The 17417-nt window shown below is 48.8% G+C and overlaps 1 protein-coding gene across 1 annotated transcript; it reads right to left on the minus strand.

The window, feature by feature from the left end:
- Window positions 1-4332: 4332 nt before the first annotated feature.
- LOC310761848 (uncharacterized protein) lies at window positions 4333-16657 on the minus strand (the record flags this gene model as incomplete). Its single annotated transcript, XM_083612045.1, has 5 exons — window positions 16532-16657; window positions 14927-15419; window positions 14607-14735; window positions 12968-13094; window positions 4333-5288 (listed from the first exon to the last, which is right to left on the minus strand). Exons 2-5 carry the CDS (start codon window positions 15326-15328, stop codon window positions 4333-4335), a joined length of 1614 nt encoding a protein of 537 aa, XP_083468171.1. The 5' UTR covers window positions 15329-15419; window positions 16532-16657.
- Window positions 16658-17417: the final 760 nt, after the last annotated feature.

Raw genomic sequence — 17417 nt, forward strand, 5'->3', positions numbered from 1 at the left:
AATGTCCTGGGAGATTGAAGTGTTCTCCTACTGGTTTCTCTGTCTTGTGATTCTTGATGTCCGATTTATGTCCGTTTATTCTTTGGCGTAAGGTTTGGCCTGTTTGTCCAATATAGAGAGCTGAAGGACGCTGTTGGCATTTGATGGCATATACAATGTTAGATGATGAGCAATTAAATAGTCCCGAGATGGTATGTGTGATGTTGTTGGGGCCAGTAATGGTGTTGTCCAGGTGTATGTGGCAGCAAAGTTGGCATCTGGGTTTATTGCAGGCTCTGGTGCCAGTGTCCGTGTTACGTCTGGTTGTAGTATTATTGTGGGTTAGGAGTTGTTTAAGATTGGGTGGCTGTCTGTAGGCAATGAAAGGTCTTCCTCCCAGAGCTTGAGAAAGAGAACTATCATTGTCCAGGAGAGGTTGTAGATCTCTGATGATGCGTTGTACTGTTTTAACTTGGGAGCTGTATGGGATGACTAGAGGTGTTCTGTTATTTTCTTTTTTGCTGATGAAGTTAGACAACAGATCAACAGAGCCAGACAGATACCCAGAGAGAACTTGCTGCAAGACAGACCCAAAAAAGATTTGCATTTGATTTGCATTTACTGGCCGAGGGAGCCAACGTTTGTCCGCAGAGTTTTTCCGGGTCATGTGGCCAGCATGACTAAACCACTTCTGGTGAAACCAGAGCAGCGCACAGAAACACTGTTTACCTTTCCGCTGGAGCGGTACCTATTTATCTACTTGCACTTTGACGTGCTTTCGAACTGCTATGAAAGCAACAGGAGCTCAACCCATCTCAGGGATTTGAACCGCCAACCTTCCAATCGGCAAGTTGGGTGGTAATTCAACTAAATTATGCTAGTGGAAAGATTAGCACTTGTGCAAGGCACTCACCCTCCTTCCTCCCGATGCAACATGTGCCAGCCAACCTCTCTTCCATTCTTAAGGACTCTGTTCTGGTTTTGATCTTTTTTTTGTGGTGGTTGCTGCTTTTAAAATCAAGCGGTGTATAAATTTTATGAACTAAAGTAAAAGACAATGTTGATGATGCCTGCTTGACCCCAGTACACATTGCCGAGCTGGGGAATTGTGTTGCAAAATGGAGGGAAGTGCACATTTTGAAGGCTTTGGGTACGTCTGCCTTCCAATGACCAGCTATACTTCTTGGCCCATCCTCCAAACTTAGCTGGGGGGGTTGTGCTCCACCCCCCCCCCGTTTCATTCCCTGCAGGATCCAATGAGATGACATTAGGGGAATCCCTGCTCGCCCCCCCCATGAGATGGGATAGGTTAGGGGAAACCCTATTTTATTTGCCAAGGGCCTGACTCCCCTCCCAAATTCGTCCCTGCAAACTCAGCTACATTTATTTATTTTATTTTTAATAGTTTGAGAATAGTTTTCAGTTTTAATATTTAATGCTGTATTCAATTGGGAGCCGCCCAGAGTGGCTGGGTAAACCCAAACAGATGGGTGAGGTATAAATAATAAATTATTATTATCATCATCATCATTAGATGGGCAAAGAAAAAGCGATTGATATGCATTGTATGTGCAATATAACGTTGTGCCACTGGATGGTGCAGTGGAGTCCTGATTTTCTCTACCTGTTTTCAGTGTTTGAATTTACAACACCTTTAACTGAAGCGCTTCTTTGATGTATCCAGACTCTAGATCCAGCCAGTTCAGAAACCATAATTCTGTGACCCCATGACTGACGGTGGTCGTCGGAGGGTGGTGGGGGTGGGTGGCAGAAAATGTTGACCCTTTGGGCGGCAGCTGGGAGAAAAGTTTTCCATTTGGGGAAAGGGATAAAAAGGAAAGAAGACCAAAGGGAGAACAATATCGTGGTTCTCAAATGATGGATAACATAGGTTACTACAGGTGAAACAAAATAAAATAATATTCCCCAAGACAACAGTGGGAGAGACACCGAGCGGAGACCTTCGGAATACAAAAAAAATTTAAATTATTTAATTGGGGGGGGGGAATCTAACAGAAAAAACAGGGGGCACAAAAGAAACCAGCCAAACTGAAAGGGAGACCACCTAAGGAGATGCCAATATAGCAGAGATTAGGAATTAGGAAAAGGAATTCGGAATTAGGAAAAGATTTACAAAATAACACCAAAATGATGGACAAATTGACAACAGAAATCAAAACACTATCCAGGAAAACAAATGGTATGGAAAAACCAGTCCAAGCTTTGGAGGAAACAGTTAAGAGAAATAATAATAATAATAATAATAATAATAATAATAATAATAATAATAATTTTTATTTATATCCCGCCCTCCCCAGCCGAAGCCAGGCTCAGGGCGGCTAACAACAATAAAACAGTACAGCAGTACAACACAACACAACACTCTAAAATCATTCATTATAAAATTGATTCAAATCAAACCAATGGCAACCATTGGGCCAGAGCTCCGCGAAGATTGCCGAAGGAGGGAGTCAGGCTGTGCCCTGGCCAAAGAAAGAAGAGAACTGAGAGATAAAAAAGAATCGAGATAGAATGAAACCAGAGCTAGCCACAGTAAGAGAAACTCAGAAGGATATAATCAATAATATTGCACGCCTGGAATTAAAATAAAATGACACAACACTACATTTGAGAGGCATTTCAGAACATCGGAATAAACAAATCAGAGTTAAAAGGAACCATGGAAAAAGAGGATAGGAAGTCAAGGAATGCTTTCTGATTTTTTGTTAATTATTTAAATTCTGGGGAAGGAAAGATTTTTCTTTGTTGTATCATTTTCAGCTCGTTTTTCCTGCTCCACAGAGTAGGACACAAACAAATGGATTCAAGTTTTGTTTTGTTTTTTAAAAAAACAAGACTGACTAAACATGTGGAAGAACTTTTTGACAGCAAGAGCTGTTAGTGGATTGGACTCCCTTGGAAGTGCTGGAATTTCCATCTATTGAGGTTTTCAAGTGAAGTTGGATGGTCATCTGTCATGGATGCTTCACTTGCTATGCCAGCATCACATGGGGTTGAATAGATTGCACCAGGGTTCACTTCCAGCTCCACAATTCTACAATTTTGTGATTCTCCCCTGTATGAGTTCTTTGATGGGAAGTGAGAGAGGAGTTATGAGTGAAGCTCTTCCCACATTGCACACACTGATAGGGTTTCTCCCCTGTGCGAATTCTTTGATGAGATGTAAGAGAGAAGAAGAAGAAGAAGAGTTTGGATTTGATATCCCGCCTTTCACTCCCTTTAAGGAGTCTCAAAGCGGCTAACATTCTCCTTTCCCTTCCTCCCCCACAACAAACACTCTGTGAGGTGAGTGGGGCTGAGAGACTTCAAAGAAGTGTGACTGGCCCAAGGTCACCCAGCAGCTGCATGTGGAGGAGCGGAGACGCGAACACGGTTTCCCAGATTACGAGACTACCGCTCTTAACCACTACACCACACTGCTCTTCCTGAAGCTCTTTCCAAATTCAAAGCATTTATGTTGTTTCTCCCCTCTATAAATTCTTTGATGGGTATTCAGATGAACTCTCTGGATGTAACTCTTTCCACATTCCACACACTGATAGGGTTTCTCTCCTGTATGAATTCTTTGATGGAAAATGAGAGAGGAGCTCTGAGTGAAGCTCTTTCCACATTCCACACACTGATAGGGTTTATCCCCTGTATGAATTCTGTAATGGGAAATGAGATGGGAGCTATCAGTGAAGCTCTTTCCACATTCTATGCACTGATAGGGTTTCTCCCCTGTATGAATTCTTCTATGGTAAGTGAGACTGCTGCTGTGACTGAAGCTCTTTCCACATTCCATGCACTGATAGGGTTTCTCCCCTGTATGAATTCTTCTATGGTAAGTGAGACTGCTGCTGTGACTGAAGCTCTTTCCACATTCCATGCACTGATAGGGTTTCTCCCCTGTATGAATTCTTTGATGTTTAGTGAGATCGGAGCTCATACTGAAACTCTTTCCACATTCCACACACTGATAGGGTTTCTCCCCTGAATGAATTCTTTGATGGGAAGTGAGTTTGGAGCTATCAGTGAAGCTCTTTCCACATTCCACGCACTGATAGGGTTTCTCTCTTGTATGAATTTTCTGATGGAAAGTGAGAGAGGAGCTGTGAGTGAAGCTCTCTCCACATTCCACGCACTGATAGGGTTTATCCCCTGTATGAATTCTGTAATGGGAAATGAGATGGGAGCTATCAGTGACTGAAGCTCTTTCCACATTCCATGCACTGATAGGGTTTCTCCCCTGTATGAATTCTTCGATGGTAAGTGAGACTGCTGCTGTGACTGAAGCTCTTTCCACATTCCATGCACTGATAGGGTTTCTCCCCTGTATGAATTCTCTGATGCCTAGTGAGATCGGAGCTCATACTGACTCTTTCCACATTCCGCACACTGATAGGGTTTCTCCCCTGTATGAATTCTTTGATGTTTAGTGAGATCGGAGCTCATACTGAAACTCTTTCCACATTCCACGCACTGATAGGGTTTCTCTCTTGTATGAATTTTCTGATGGAAAGTGAGAGAGGAGCTGTGAGTGAAGCTCTCTCCACATTCCACGCACTGATAGGGTTTATCCCCTGTATGAATTCTGTAATGGGAAATGAGATGGGAGCTATCAGTGAAGCTCTTTCCACATTCCATGCACTGATAGGGTTTCTCCCCTGTATGAATTCTTTGATGGTAAGTGAGACTGCTGCTGTGACTGAAGCTCTTTCCACATTCCATGCACTGATAGGGTTTCTCCCCTGTATGAATTCTCTGATGCCTAGTGAGATCATAGCTCTTCCTGAAGCTCTTTCCACATTCCATGCACTGATAGGGTTTCTCTCCTGTATGAATTCTGTGATGGGAAGTGAGATTACAGCTGCTACTAAAGCTCTTTCCACATTCAAAGCAATTATATGTTTTCTTCCCTGTATGAATTCTTTGATGGGAAGTGAGGCTGTGGCTGTGACTGAAGCTCTTTCCATATTCCACGCACTGATAGGGTTTCTCCCCTGTATGAATTCTGTGATGGGAAGTGAGATGGGAGCTATAAGTGAAGCTCTTTCCACATTCCATACACTGATAGGGTTTCTCCCCTGTATGAATTCTTTGATGTGAAGTGAGAGAGGAGCTCGTACTGAATATCTTTCCACATTCCATGCACCGATAGGGTTTCTTTCGAAATAAATTTTTTTTATGGGAAGTGGAATGGGAGCTCTGACTGCAGCTCTTTCCACACTCCAATTTTTTACGTGCCTTCTCCACTCTGCAGATTGTGTTGTGTTCTTCTTTGTTCTTCCTTTCCAATTCATCACAATCTGCAATGGAGAGAAAAAGGGATTAGAGCCTCAGGAACAAATGGAGCCCCCAGTTAGGAAATAATGCTCACTAAATTTGTTGTAGAGAAGGCAGTTGGCTGTGTGTTTATTACCGTATTTTCCCCTCTATAACACACAGATTTTTTCTCCTAAAAAGGAAGGGGAAATGTCTGTGCGTGTTATTGAGCGAATGTGTGGTCCCTGGAGCCGAAAAAGCAGGCAAAAATCAAATCGCGCTTCACGGAGAAGGGAAACCTGAAAAGAGGAAGCGGCTGCTTTCCTGCATGCTGCCTCAGGGTCTTACTGCCCACCCTCCTCTGTTTCGTTGCTGTGTTTGCTGAAACGGAACAAAGAGCAGGGAAAGCACCTCCCCTCCAGGCAAGCAGAGGGGAAAGCAGAGTGTCGTTCCTTCTAATTCCTCTCTGTGCTCCGGTGCTGCTGGGGGAGAGGGAGGGGGGGAGGGAGAGAGAGGGGGGAGGGAGAGAGAGGGGGGAGGGAGAGAGAGAGGGGGAGGGAGAGAGAGGGGGGAGGGAGGGGAGAGAGAGAGAGAGAGAGAGAGAGAGAGAGATATGGCTGGCTTGGGTGGGGGCAAACTTTTGCCTTTCTTTCCTCCCTCCTGTTAAATCCCTCTCCTGCATTATTAGCCACCTGCTTCTCTGCACACCCCTCTCATGTCCCTTCTTTGTTTTTCCTTCGCTCCCCACTTAAAATGTGGTTACAAAGCATAGATCCACATGGATCCTCAGGATCTTTGCATTGGGTCACCCCAAATTCACCATCAGATCACATAGCATGTCCATGGCTACAGCCTGCACCAAAAAAATCACGCACCCACTGTTGCCTGGGGCTGCAATGGTGCAAAAACGTGGTTAAAAAGCATGGATCCACATGGATCCTTAGGATCTTTGCATTGGGTCACCCCAAATTCACCATCAGATCACATAGCATGTCCATGGCTACAGCCTGCCCCCCCAAAATCACGCACCCACTGTTGCCTGGGGCTGCAATGGTGCAAAAACGTGGTTAAAAAGCATGGATCCACATGGATCCTCAGGATCTTTGCATTGGGTCACCCCAAATTCACCATCAGATCACATAGCATGTCCATGGCTACAGCCTGCACCAGGAAAATCATGCACCCACTGTTGCCTGGGGCTGCAATGGTGCAAAAACGTGGTTACAAAGCATGGATCCACAGGAATTCTCAGGATTTTTGCATTGGGTCACCCCAAATTCACCATCAGATCACATGTCTGTGGCCACAGCATGAAGCACAAAAATGATACATCCACTTGTCAGGGAACTGCCATCGGAGAAACAGGAGGTGAAAGGGCTCACAGAGGCTGAGAGAGACTTATCAGCTGAGGAGGGAACCAGCAGGGGGAGAGGAGGAGCTCCAAGGGAAAGTGAATCGGAGGGAGGGCTCAGAGACACTTCCAGCGAAAATAGTGGGGAGGTTTCAGGACCTCCCATAGGGACACCCACTCCTTGCCGGAAACTGTCACGCCGAGAGTCCAGAAGACGCGTTTCCGTTAAGGAACTTTTATGCTGGAAGAAGTTCCGTAAACGCCCACTGTCTGATTCTACAAGCGACTGACGGAGCCATGCTTAAGGAGCTCCGTCACGGACAGAGGTTTGTGGACTTAGCCAAACTCTGAGGGACTAGGACTTTATGCACAAGCAGCTCATCATCCCATCACAGCAATCAGACAGTCCCTGAAAGCAGCTTGTGCAGAGAGGCATCATGAGCAACCCAGCCGGAACCGGAGGAGCAGGAGGAGCTGGAGAGGGTCCAAGCCTGGAAGAAAGGTACCGGGTGTTGGAGGTCCAGCTAGCGCTGCAAACGGCGAGGCTAGAGGAAAGGAGGGCGCAGGATGCAGAAAAGGCAAAAGGCGCCCCACTAGCAAGAAAGATGCCAGGATTGGTGCAGAAGTTTGGGGGGGACCCCAGGAACTATCAAGCCTTTAGGACAGAGATGCAGTATGCTCTCAATCTGCAGTTTGACGACTTTCCCGACGAGGAATCGTGAGTGGCGTTTGTGGTTGGCCATCTCGAAGGGGGGGCGAGAGACTGGGTTAGACCCCTGATGGCAGGGAATAATGAAATGCTGAAGGACACGAGGAAGTTTTTTCGCGCCATGGATTTGATGTTTTCCAGCGAGATTGAGCAGGGAGTGGTGCGCAGACAGTTGATGGCTTGTAAACAGGGGAGCCGATCGGTTCGTGAGTACTGGACTGAGTTTACCATGCTGATACATAAATTGGGGTGGGACCTATTGGCGGAACCCATTCAAATGCTTTTCGAAGAGGGGCTTTCTTCGGCGGTGAAAGACGAACTTTCCCGGGCGCCCAGGGCGTAGTCTATGGACCAGCTGACCAAATCAGCGCTGACCATTGGAGCGCGCCAGGAGGCGAGAGCCTTGGAGAAGCGGGAAAGGAAAGGAGAGCGTTGGAGGGATTTCCACATTCCAGAGATTCCGGAGCCAAATTTCCCGCCAGGAGAGCCGATGGAAATTGGAACAGCGCGCGCGCGCGCAGCTTCAAATCCCAGTGAAGGGCGGAAGAAGGAGGGGAAGAGCACCAAGAAATGTTATCTCTGCCAGCAGCCAGGTCACTTTGCCAGAGTCTGCCCGCAAAGAAAGGAATGGCAAGGGATGGCGGGAGCTGTTGGGGGAAAGGAGGAGGGAGTCCAGGAGCAAGTAAAAGCCAACGCCTGGCTGCCACCGTCAGGGCACAGCAGCCAGGCCAAGGAGCAGTAAAAGTGCCCACGCCGGAACCTCCAAGACCAGCCCTAGTGATAGAGGTGTTGCTAGAGCTGGCAAACGGACACCCACTAAAGACAAAGGCGCTATTGGACTCAGGCAGCTCCTGTAATTTTATGAGTAAGGAGTTTGCAGCTGAACACCAGATACAGACAATCCCTTTAAGTAACCCCCTGCAGGTGACCACGATCGATGGGAGGGAGCTGTTGGGAGGAGAAGTTAGCCTACAGACCGTCCCAATGGTTATGAGGGTTGCCAGGCACACCGAAAGGATAGCGTTCAATGTGGCCACCTTGGGAGGGGCTCCCATTATTTTGGGAATGAGCTGGCTAGCGTTGCATGATCCGCTAGTGGGCTGGCATCAGAGAGTGGTCTCCTTTGGGTCAGCACATTGCCTGGAACACTGCAAAGAGGGAAAGGCGCCGGAAGGGGCAAAAGCCTTTCTAGCAGGGACGGAAGTAACGGACAAAGGGAAGGTGCCCAAACAATACGCTGACCTGAGCAATGTCTTCAGCGAAAGGGAAGCAGATAAACTACCACCGCATAGAGCCTTTGACTGCCAAATCAATCTAGTCCCTGGGGCCCAGCTCCCAGTGGGCAAGCTGTACGCCATGTCAGACAGGGAAATGCAGGAGTTAAGGGAGTTTATTGATAAAAACCTGAAGAAAGGCTTCATCAGAGAGTCCAGAGCGGTGGGGGGCAGCCCAGTGTTTTTTGTGGACAAAAAAACACGGATAAACCGAGACTTGTAGTGGACTTTAGGGCCCTAAATGCAGTGTCAGAACCAGTGGCTTTCCCCATGCCCAGAATTGATGACATTTTGACCAGGGTGAGGAAGGGAAAGATATTCACTAAACTGGACCTGAGAGGGGCATACAACCTGATACGGATAAGGAAAGGGGATGAATGGAAAGCCACCATGTTCACCCCTTTGGGGGCTTTTGAATATTTAGTTATGCCCTTCGGATTACAATCAGGCTCAGCATGTTTTCAATCGTTCATGTAGCACGTCCTGGGACCTCTGCTCTACAAGAATTGCGTGGCCTTCCTAGATGACGTGTTAATATATTCAGAGAATGAGGAGCAGCATGTAAAGGATGTCAGGGAAGTGCTGAGCCAACTGCAAGCAAACCAGCTGTGGGTGAAATTGGAGAAGTGTCAGTTTCACACCAAGGAGGTGGAATTCCTGGGGTACCACTTGTCAGATAAGGGATTAGCCATGGATCCAGGCAAGGTCCAGGCGGTGCTGGAATGGAAGACACCGAAAACGAAAAAGGATGTGCAAAGATTCTTAGGGTTTGGGAACTTTTACCGTAAGTTCATCAAGAACTTTGCCCACTTAACGGCTCCCATCACGGACTGTCTCAGCAGCAAGAAGAAATTTGTTTGGACGGCGGAGGCGGAGCAAGCATTTGAGGAATTGAAAAGGGCATTCGCTTCGGAAGAACAGCTCCTGCATGCGGATTTACAAAAACCAATGAGAGTGGAAACTGATGCATCAGACCGGGCGGTGGGGGCGGTGCTTCTTCAGCCGGGGAAGAATAAGTCGGAGTGGAGACCGTGTGCCTTCTTCTCGCGTAAGCTAAACAAATCCGAGAGGAACTACACCGTATATGACCGAGAACTACTCGCCATTCACGAAGCGTTCCAGAGATGGAGACACTTACTAATTGGTGCACAACATAAGGTGCAAGTGTGTACGGACCACAAGAATTTGGAGTATTGGAGAACGGCACGAGTGCTCAACCAACGACAAGTGAGGTGGGCCCAGGAGTTCTCCAAATTCCATTTTGAAATTTGCTATGTGCCAGGTCCAGAAAACGTCAGAGCGGACGCTCTCTCACGCAAACCTGAATATTTGGAGGGGGAGGGAGCACCTGAAGAGAGACATATCATCCCAGAGGACCGCTGGGTGTGTGGGGCGGCCTGGGTGGGGCAAAGGGAACTGGTAGAGGGAACGGTGAATGATGAATACGCCCAGAATAAGCTCAGAGGTTTAAGGAGAGAGGGAGAAGACCCCGGAGGTTTTGAAGAAAGAAACGGGGTATTGTATTACAAAGGGGCACTATATATACCCGAAGGGGAATTGAGGGGGAGAGTACTCAAACAGCTGCACGACAACCCCACAGCGGGGCATTTTGGGCAACACAAGACCATGTGGTTGGTGACCAGGGAATTTTGGTGGCCCAAGGTGAGGGAGGATGTACGGGAGTATGTAAGAAGGTGTGACCAATGCCAGAGAGCCAAAGGAGAAAGGCGGGCGCCGGCGGGGTTATTAGAACCGTTACCCACACCAGAACGACCGTGGGAGGCGGTATCGATAGATTTTATGACTGATCTGCCGAAATCCCAGGGGAAAACCGCCATACTGGTCGTAGTAGACCTGTTAACTAAGATGGGCCACTTTGTAGCTTGCTCACATGCAGTCACGGCGGAAGAGACAGCGAAATTGTTTGTAGAACATATTTTTAGGCTGCATGGCGCCCCCTTGAGGGTGGTCTCCGACAGAGGGAAACAGTTCACGTCCAGGTTCTGGAGGAAACTTATGAGCTTACTGCACGTAGAGGTCAATTTTTCGACTGCCAGGCACCCTGAGACCAACGGGCAGGCGGAGAGAGCAAACGGTATCCTCCAACAATACCTGAGGTGTTATGTCAATGACAGAGAGAACGAAAAGTTGGCGCTAGCGGAATTTGCCTACAATAATGCGGAGAATGTGTCCACCGGGATGAGCCCCTTTTTGGCTAATTATGGGTGCCACCCCAGGGCATTTCCAGGGGGAGGAGGGGAGAGATGGAGTGTCCCGGCCGCCGAACATTTTGTAGAAGAAATGGAAGCGATCCATCGTCAACTCCAACTCAACTTAGAAAGGGCCAAAGAAGAATATAAGAGGCAGGCTGACAAGAGCAGAAGGGAAGGTGAAACTATTAGGGTGGGGAGTCAGGTGTGGCTGTCAACCCAAGGGTTGCCGTTCAAGGGGGGTTGCAAGAAATTGAGACCCAAAAGATTGGGACCATTTGAGGTCATTCAACAGGTCAACCCAGTGGCTTTCAGACTCCGGTTACCGAACCACATGAAACTGCACCCAGTATTCCACAGGTCATTACTGTCACCGTATAGGGGGGAAGGTGAAGGGGTCTCCACAGGGGGGCAGTCTTAGAAGAAAGGGAAAGCAGCAACCATGTGGCGGAGATCATCGACTCCAGGTGGAAGGGTAATCAGGTGGAGTATTTGGTCGCGTGGGAAGGGGAACCGGAGTCGGAAAACGCCTGGGTGACGGCAGAGGAGGTCAATGACGAGATCTTGATCGAAACGTTCCACCAAAGGTTCCCCAGGAAACCTCAGTCAGTAGCGAGGTTCCGGAGGGAGTACTTTGGCACCACCGACGAGGAGGAGGAACTGGAAGGATTCAGGGAATCGGAGTTGGAAGAAGGAATAGACTCCGATGAGGAGGAGTACTTAGAAACCGGAAACAGCAACCGGTGGAGGGAAGTGTTCGAAACTTCGGAAGATGAGGGAGGTTCTTTAGGGGTTTTGCTCCCTCGCCTCCCGCAGAGGAGGGGAGGGGAGGTGGTGAAGGGGGCCCTGGAGGGGAGGTGGATGTCAGGGAACTGCCATCGGAGAAACAGGAGGTGAAAGGGCTCACAGAGGCTGAGAGACTTATCAGCTGAGGAGGGAACCAGCAGGGGGAGAGGAGGAGCTCCAAGGGAAAGTGAGTCGGAGGGAGGGCTCAGAGACACTTCCAGCGAAAATAGTGGGGAGGTTTCAGGACCTCCCATAGGGACACCCACTCCTCGCCGGAAACTGTCACGCCGAGAGTCCAGAAGACGCGTTTCCGTTAAGGAACTTTTATGCTGGAAGAAGTTCCGTAAACGCCCACTGTCTGATTCTACAAGCGACTGACGGAGCCATGCTTAAGGAGCTCCGTCACAGACAGAGGTTTGTGGACTTAGCCAAACTCTGAGGGACTAGGACTTTATGCACAAGCAGCTCATCATCCCATCACACCACTGTTTCATTCAGAATGTTTTTCCCCTTGTTTTCCTCCTCTAAAAACAATGTGCGTGTTATGGTCAGGTGCGTGTTATAGAGCGAAAAATACGGTACCTTTGTTATCTGTAATAACCCAATGTATTTATTATTGGATTCTAATTGATGGTTGAATGTTGCTTTGTTTGAAGTAAGCTACTCATTTTAAGATTTTTGTACTTTTTACATTAGATTAGATTGTTGTTTTTATTACTGTTTCATGTTTATACCGTAGCACCTCAGGTTACGTAACCCTCTGGTTACGTAAACTTCAGCTTATTAAAGTGGCAAATCCATGCGCATGCGCAGAACAGTGATCCTCGGGTTGCGAAAACCTCGGGATCTGGCCGGACCTCCGGAACGGATCCCATTCGCAACCAGAGGTACCAATGTATATGTGTTGGAAGCTTCCCAGATTGGCTGGAGCAACCCAGCCAGATGGTCAGTGTATACATAAAAATTATTATTATTGCTATTATTATCACTGCTAGTACTACCTGAGATTCAATCAGCCTGGCTCTTCTCTGGGGCAGATGTTGTTTGGCCCACTCATGGCATCCCCTCCATCTCCAATGTCATTTCTCTCTTTGGTCAACCCAAGACTGACAGCAGCAAAAACAATAACAGAAAACCTTACAGAAGCTACTTATCTTTTCTAACAACTCTGAAGCTGACATTTAAGATCCCTGGGCAGTTCAGATCAGCCCAACTGTGGTAGAAGGAGGCAGAACTGGAGGAAGATTGTTCACAGAAAAACTACTACTATTTCTTGTGGGGGTGTTAGGTTCCCAGGTGTTGTAGGGGGCGCTGTGAAAATATATGAGGTTTGTCACATAGAGGTATTTCTTGAATTTCCTGGCAGATAGGACGATCCCACAGGGAGCCTTACCAAGAGAGGCCACGATCCCACAATTCTCCTTCATGACGTCCTTATGCAGAGCTCTCTGGTCAGGATCCAGCAACGCCCACTCCTCATCCGTGAAACGAACAGCAACATCTTCAAAGCACACTGGACCCTAAAAGAAAAAGGCAAATGTCCTCCTCTGAGTCAGCAGAAATATGATCTGCTACACAATGCTCTGTGGTTTTCTTCCTGTTAATTACTGTGTTATTTCAATAAGATTGCTTTGCTGCACATTTTAATTATGGGCACCTATTTTAATGCTTTAATTGTATTCTTTTATTCTGCATTTTAACTATGGGTATTCGTCTTTGTGCAAATAGGTGGTACTCCACCTTTTGGTTTTCAAATCATTCTGCCTACGCAAGCATTCCAGTTTGCCGGATGGAAGGGTCCACTTTCTCCTCTCCTCGTGAGTTGTTCTGTAGAGGTTCCCTTCCAATGCCCTAGAGCCAAATTCAAGGGGTTCATGGGGGCATGGAGAGGGAGATGAATCCTACTGGCTTTTACGATATGGATACAACGCAGCTGCAAACTGGCAGCTCGGTGTTTACATCACATGATGTGGCTAGCTATGGGAAAGAATGTTCCCGAGATTTCTCAAAGCTTTGTTCTCAGTGTAATATGAGACCTTCCTGTTGCATTTGTAAAGGAAGTTTGAGTCACTTGCTAGGAGGAGATTGAACTGATCGGACATGTTTTCTGTAAAACTGAACAGTCAGAAATAAAAGGATGTAAATAGCTTTCTGACTATCTCCTTTCGCTTGCTGGTATGCAAGGATGGAGGGGGTGTGCATTTTCCACACTGGGAAATGTCGCCTATCAAGATTTCCAGCCAGAGGAGATACCAGCCAGAGGAGATCACTGGTAAGAAGCTCCGGGAGCTGGGAGAGAGGCCAGCTTCTCCCGAGGGGACTGGTTTGCCAACACTGGCAACAGTCAGAAGGCTGGTATGACAGAGTTATACGGGCAGGAAATCCCACACTTCACAGCTGGAGTTTACTCTTTATTAGCAAGAAAACAATATTCTCAGACTTGGCTGAATTTCAGGCCTTATGAGAACAACAACTCATTCCCTGAGCGTCTTCCTTAACTAAATCAGTTGCCGAGAGTGAAGGCCCCTGGCTCCCCACAGCTTTCCAAGTCCCCTCCTCTCTGGGGTTTCTGGCAAGCGATTGAACAGTGCGCCAGTGTGCAGTCTGCCTTTGCTCCTCCATTGTCAGACGTCTCCTGGCTCTGAGAGACAAGCAGGGAGGGTGGCTTCTGGCAGAAGGAGAGGGAGCCCCGGGGGCTCCTCCTTCTCCTGACTCACCTCTGCCTCTCAACCTCCCTCCTCCCACTCGCCTCCTTCCTCTTCTGCCTCTGATTCTGGACTGCATTCTGCCACAGAGTCTCCCAGCTCACTAAGCCCTGTTACCCCTTCAGCTTCTGACACCTCCTCTTCCCAGGCTTCTCCCTCTTCTCCCTCTGACCGCTCATCCTTCCTCCACCTCCACTCCTTCGGCTCCCAGCCATCTTCCCTTCCTGGTTCCCTGGCTGCTTCCTCCCACCATTCCTCTGTGCCCAACCAGTCCATGACATCGCTCCATCCCTCGGCCTCTGTCCCCACAAGGCAGCTTCCCCTGACCTGATCTGGTGCCACAGCCGCTGTTTCACTTCTGCCCCCATGAAAAGATAAATATGGAGGTCTTGTTGGCTTCATTCTTTCATCTGCCTCATAGGAATCCAGGTCCATTTCTGCAAAACGATCCCTTTTCTGAAAGAAAAACAAGGATTCAAAACTAAATGAATGGTGAGAAATGTTAGAAAGAGAATGACAAAGACAGAATCTTTAAGGGTGTTAGATCTCATTCTCAGAAAAAGGATGGGCCATCAGCAGACCATTATGGGATGTTCTCCATCCTGTTTGGAGCCCCTTGGGAGTATCCAGAGGAAAGTCTCTCTCACCTGCTTTCTCTCCTCTGCCTGACTCAGGAGGAAACCTTCGGCCAGCGACACCGCCTGGGAACTGGTCTCCGCTCCACAGTCCCTCACCCAGCTCTCCATCTCCGGTGGAAGGACAGCCAGGAACTGCTCCAAGATCACCAGGTCCAGCATCTCAGCTTTCGTGTTCCTTTCTGGCTTCAGCCACTGATTGTCAAGGTGGTAGAGTCGGCTGCAAACCTCTCGGGGTCCTTTGGCCTCCTGGCAGCAGAACTGCCTCACCTGCTGGATCTGCACCTCTGAGCGGAGGGTGCACTTCTCACCCAGGATCTTCTGCACAGAGTTTTCCCAGAATCCCCCACTGCTCCCAGTTTGGATGGCATGGCCTCTTTCTGCTCCAGGGCCAGCTGAGTCTTGCTCATCCATCTGTGCTCTCAGGAAGCCTCTGAGAGATCGGAAGGAACCCTTTGGTCTTCTGCCAAGTTCTGTCTGTCTGAATGAAAAGCTCTAGCAAATTCTACAAAGCAAATACATTGTTCTGTTACAAAAGCTGTACAATATCAGGAGAAGAAAAAGGTTCCCTGAGCAAGCATGGGTGAGTCTTGCTGGGAAGCAGGGTAGGACTGCACCACAGCCCAGACTCTGAGCTATCTTTCAAAAAAGGAGGAGGAGGAGGAGGAGGAGATATAGGCCTCTAGAAGGGAGATTTTGGGAATGTGGAGGCAAGCGAAGAGATTAATGTGAGGGGACTCAGCCTGGTTGCTCCTTCCTTCCAGTCAATGCATGAAGTCAGAACTGATTGACAAGGGAGTCATTGGTGCCTCGTGAAATATGACTAGGAGTGTTGAGTCCGAATCTCCTTTCTTGTAGCTTGAAGACATTGGTTGGAATCCTACCCCCAGGTGACATCGCTCTCCTATCTCCTCTCTGTCCCCTCTTCTCCAACTCAACATACCCAGCTCCTCATAAAGCTTGGCTTGATCTGCTTGGCTGGCCTCCTCTGCCAATAAGGAGAAAGGAAGAAGGGAAACAGACAAAGAGGTTTTGGAGCAACCATTCCTACACGTTTCCTCTGTTGTGCAATGACGCTGACCCGTGTCACACATAGCAGAAGTCGTACTGATAGCCTTATTCAAAGAAGCTAGATTTCTATCTGCTAGATTTCCCAGGGGGCTCTGAATAAGTTTTTTTCTGGAAGGGGGGGCGGGAACCTCCTCACCTCCAACCCCCACAAAAGATCTAAAGGAAGGAGACAGTTCCTGCGACCCCGTCCCTCCCTGGCAGGACCCCCTGCTTCCTGGGATTCCCCCCCCACACACGAGCCACCCTCCCCTCCTGCAGCCCTGGGACCCCCCCTTCTCCCCACTGCACCCTCTGGGGGGGGGGGGAGGAAGGGACTCACCAGATCCCAGGAGAGGATTGCCCTTCCCAAAGGAGTAAGCAGCGTCTTTATACAAATGCAGAATACACAGTACTGTAGTTGCGGACCTCGTGCGACCTCGCCCCTCCCTGGCAGGACCCCCTGCTCCCTGGGGCTCCCCCCCACATGAGCCACCCTCCCCTGCTGCATCCCTGGGACCCCCACCTTCTCCCCACTGCACCCTGGGGGGGGGGAGAGAGGAGACTCACCAGATCCCCGTGGAAGAGAGCAATGCAGCATTTGCAATAGCAGAAAGCAAACCCCCCCCCCCCGCTTGCAGGAAGGGGAGGGAGGGGCTTTTCCTCTGGAGGACCTGGCCCCCCTTTACTTCCTGTCCTCTCTAGGAATGCAGCTCAGTTCCCTTTAACCCTTGCAAAGCCGAGTCCACCCTGCTTAGTCCTCTCTGCCTTTTCTCTCCTGCATTGCACAATCCCAGAGATGCTCATTTTGAGGGGACGCTCTTGGTTGGTCTGTGATCCGCTCCCTCCCTTGGCCAGAAACTGGAGGAAGAGGTTGCAGGCAAAAGGGGTTTGCAGGAAGCAAGGAACCTCATCCTGCAATGGGAGGGAGCCCTAAGGGTCATCTATTCCAGCCCCCCTGCAAGGCAGGAATCTCAGCCAAAGCATCCAACCTCTGCTTCAAAACCTCCAAGGAAGGAGAGTCCGCCATCTCCCAAGGGATTCTGCTGCTCTTCCCGTCAGAAGAAACTGCTTTCTGGTCCTCTGGGTCCCTTATTCTGGGTGCTCCCCTCTAGGGCAGGAGAAAACAAGCTGGCTCCCTCTTCCATGGGTCAGCCCCCCAGATATTGAGAGGTGGCTCCCAGGTCTCCATCCAGGCAGATCTCAGCTGAGGGAGGAACAGGAAGACACAGTGTTCCTGCCTCTCCTGGGACTACACATTGCTGAGCTGCAAAATGCAGGAAAGTGCACATTTTGAAGGCTTTGGGTACGTTATGTTAATGGAGAAATCTGAGGGTTCCCTTGCACAAAAAACAAGGACACCAGCCGGGAATACCAGAGCAAAACAGCAGCCAGTAGGCTTGGTCTTGATTGAAGACTGTCAAAACAGGACTCCCACCTGCCACAAGGTGGAACA

This window comes from Podarcis filfolensis (genome assembly GCF_964270895.1).
Source record: "Podarcis filfolensis genome assembly, chromosome: 4".
Classification (NCBI taxonomy): Eukaryota; Metazoa; Chordata; class Lepidosauria; order Squamata; family Lacertidae; genus Podarcis; species Podarcis filfolensis.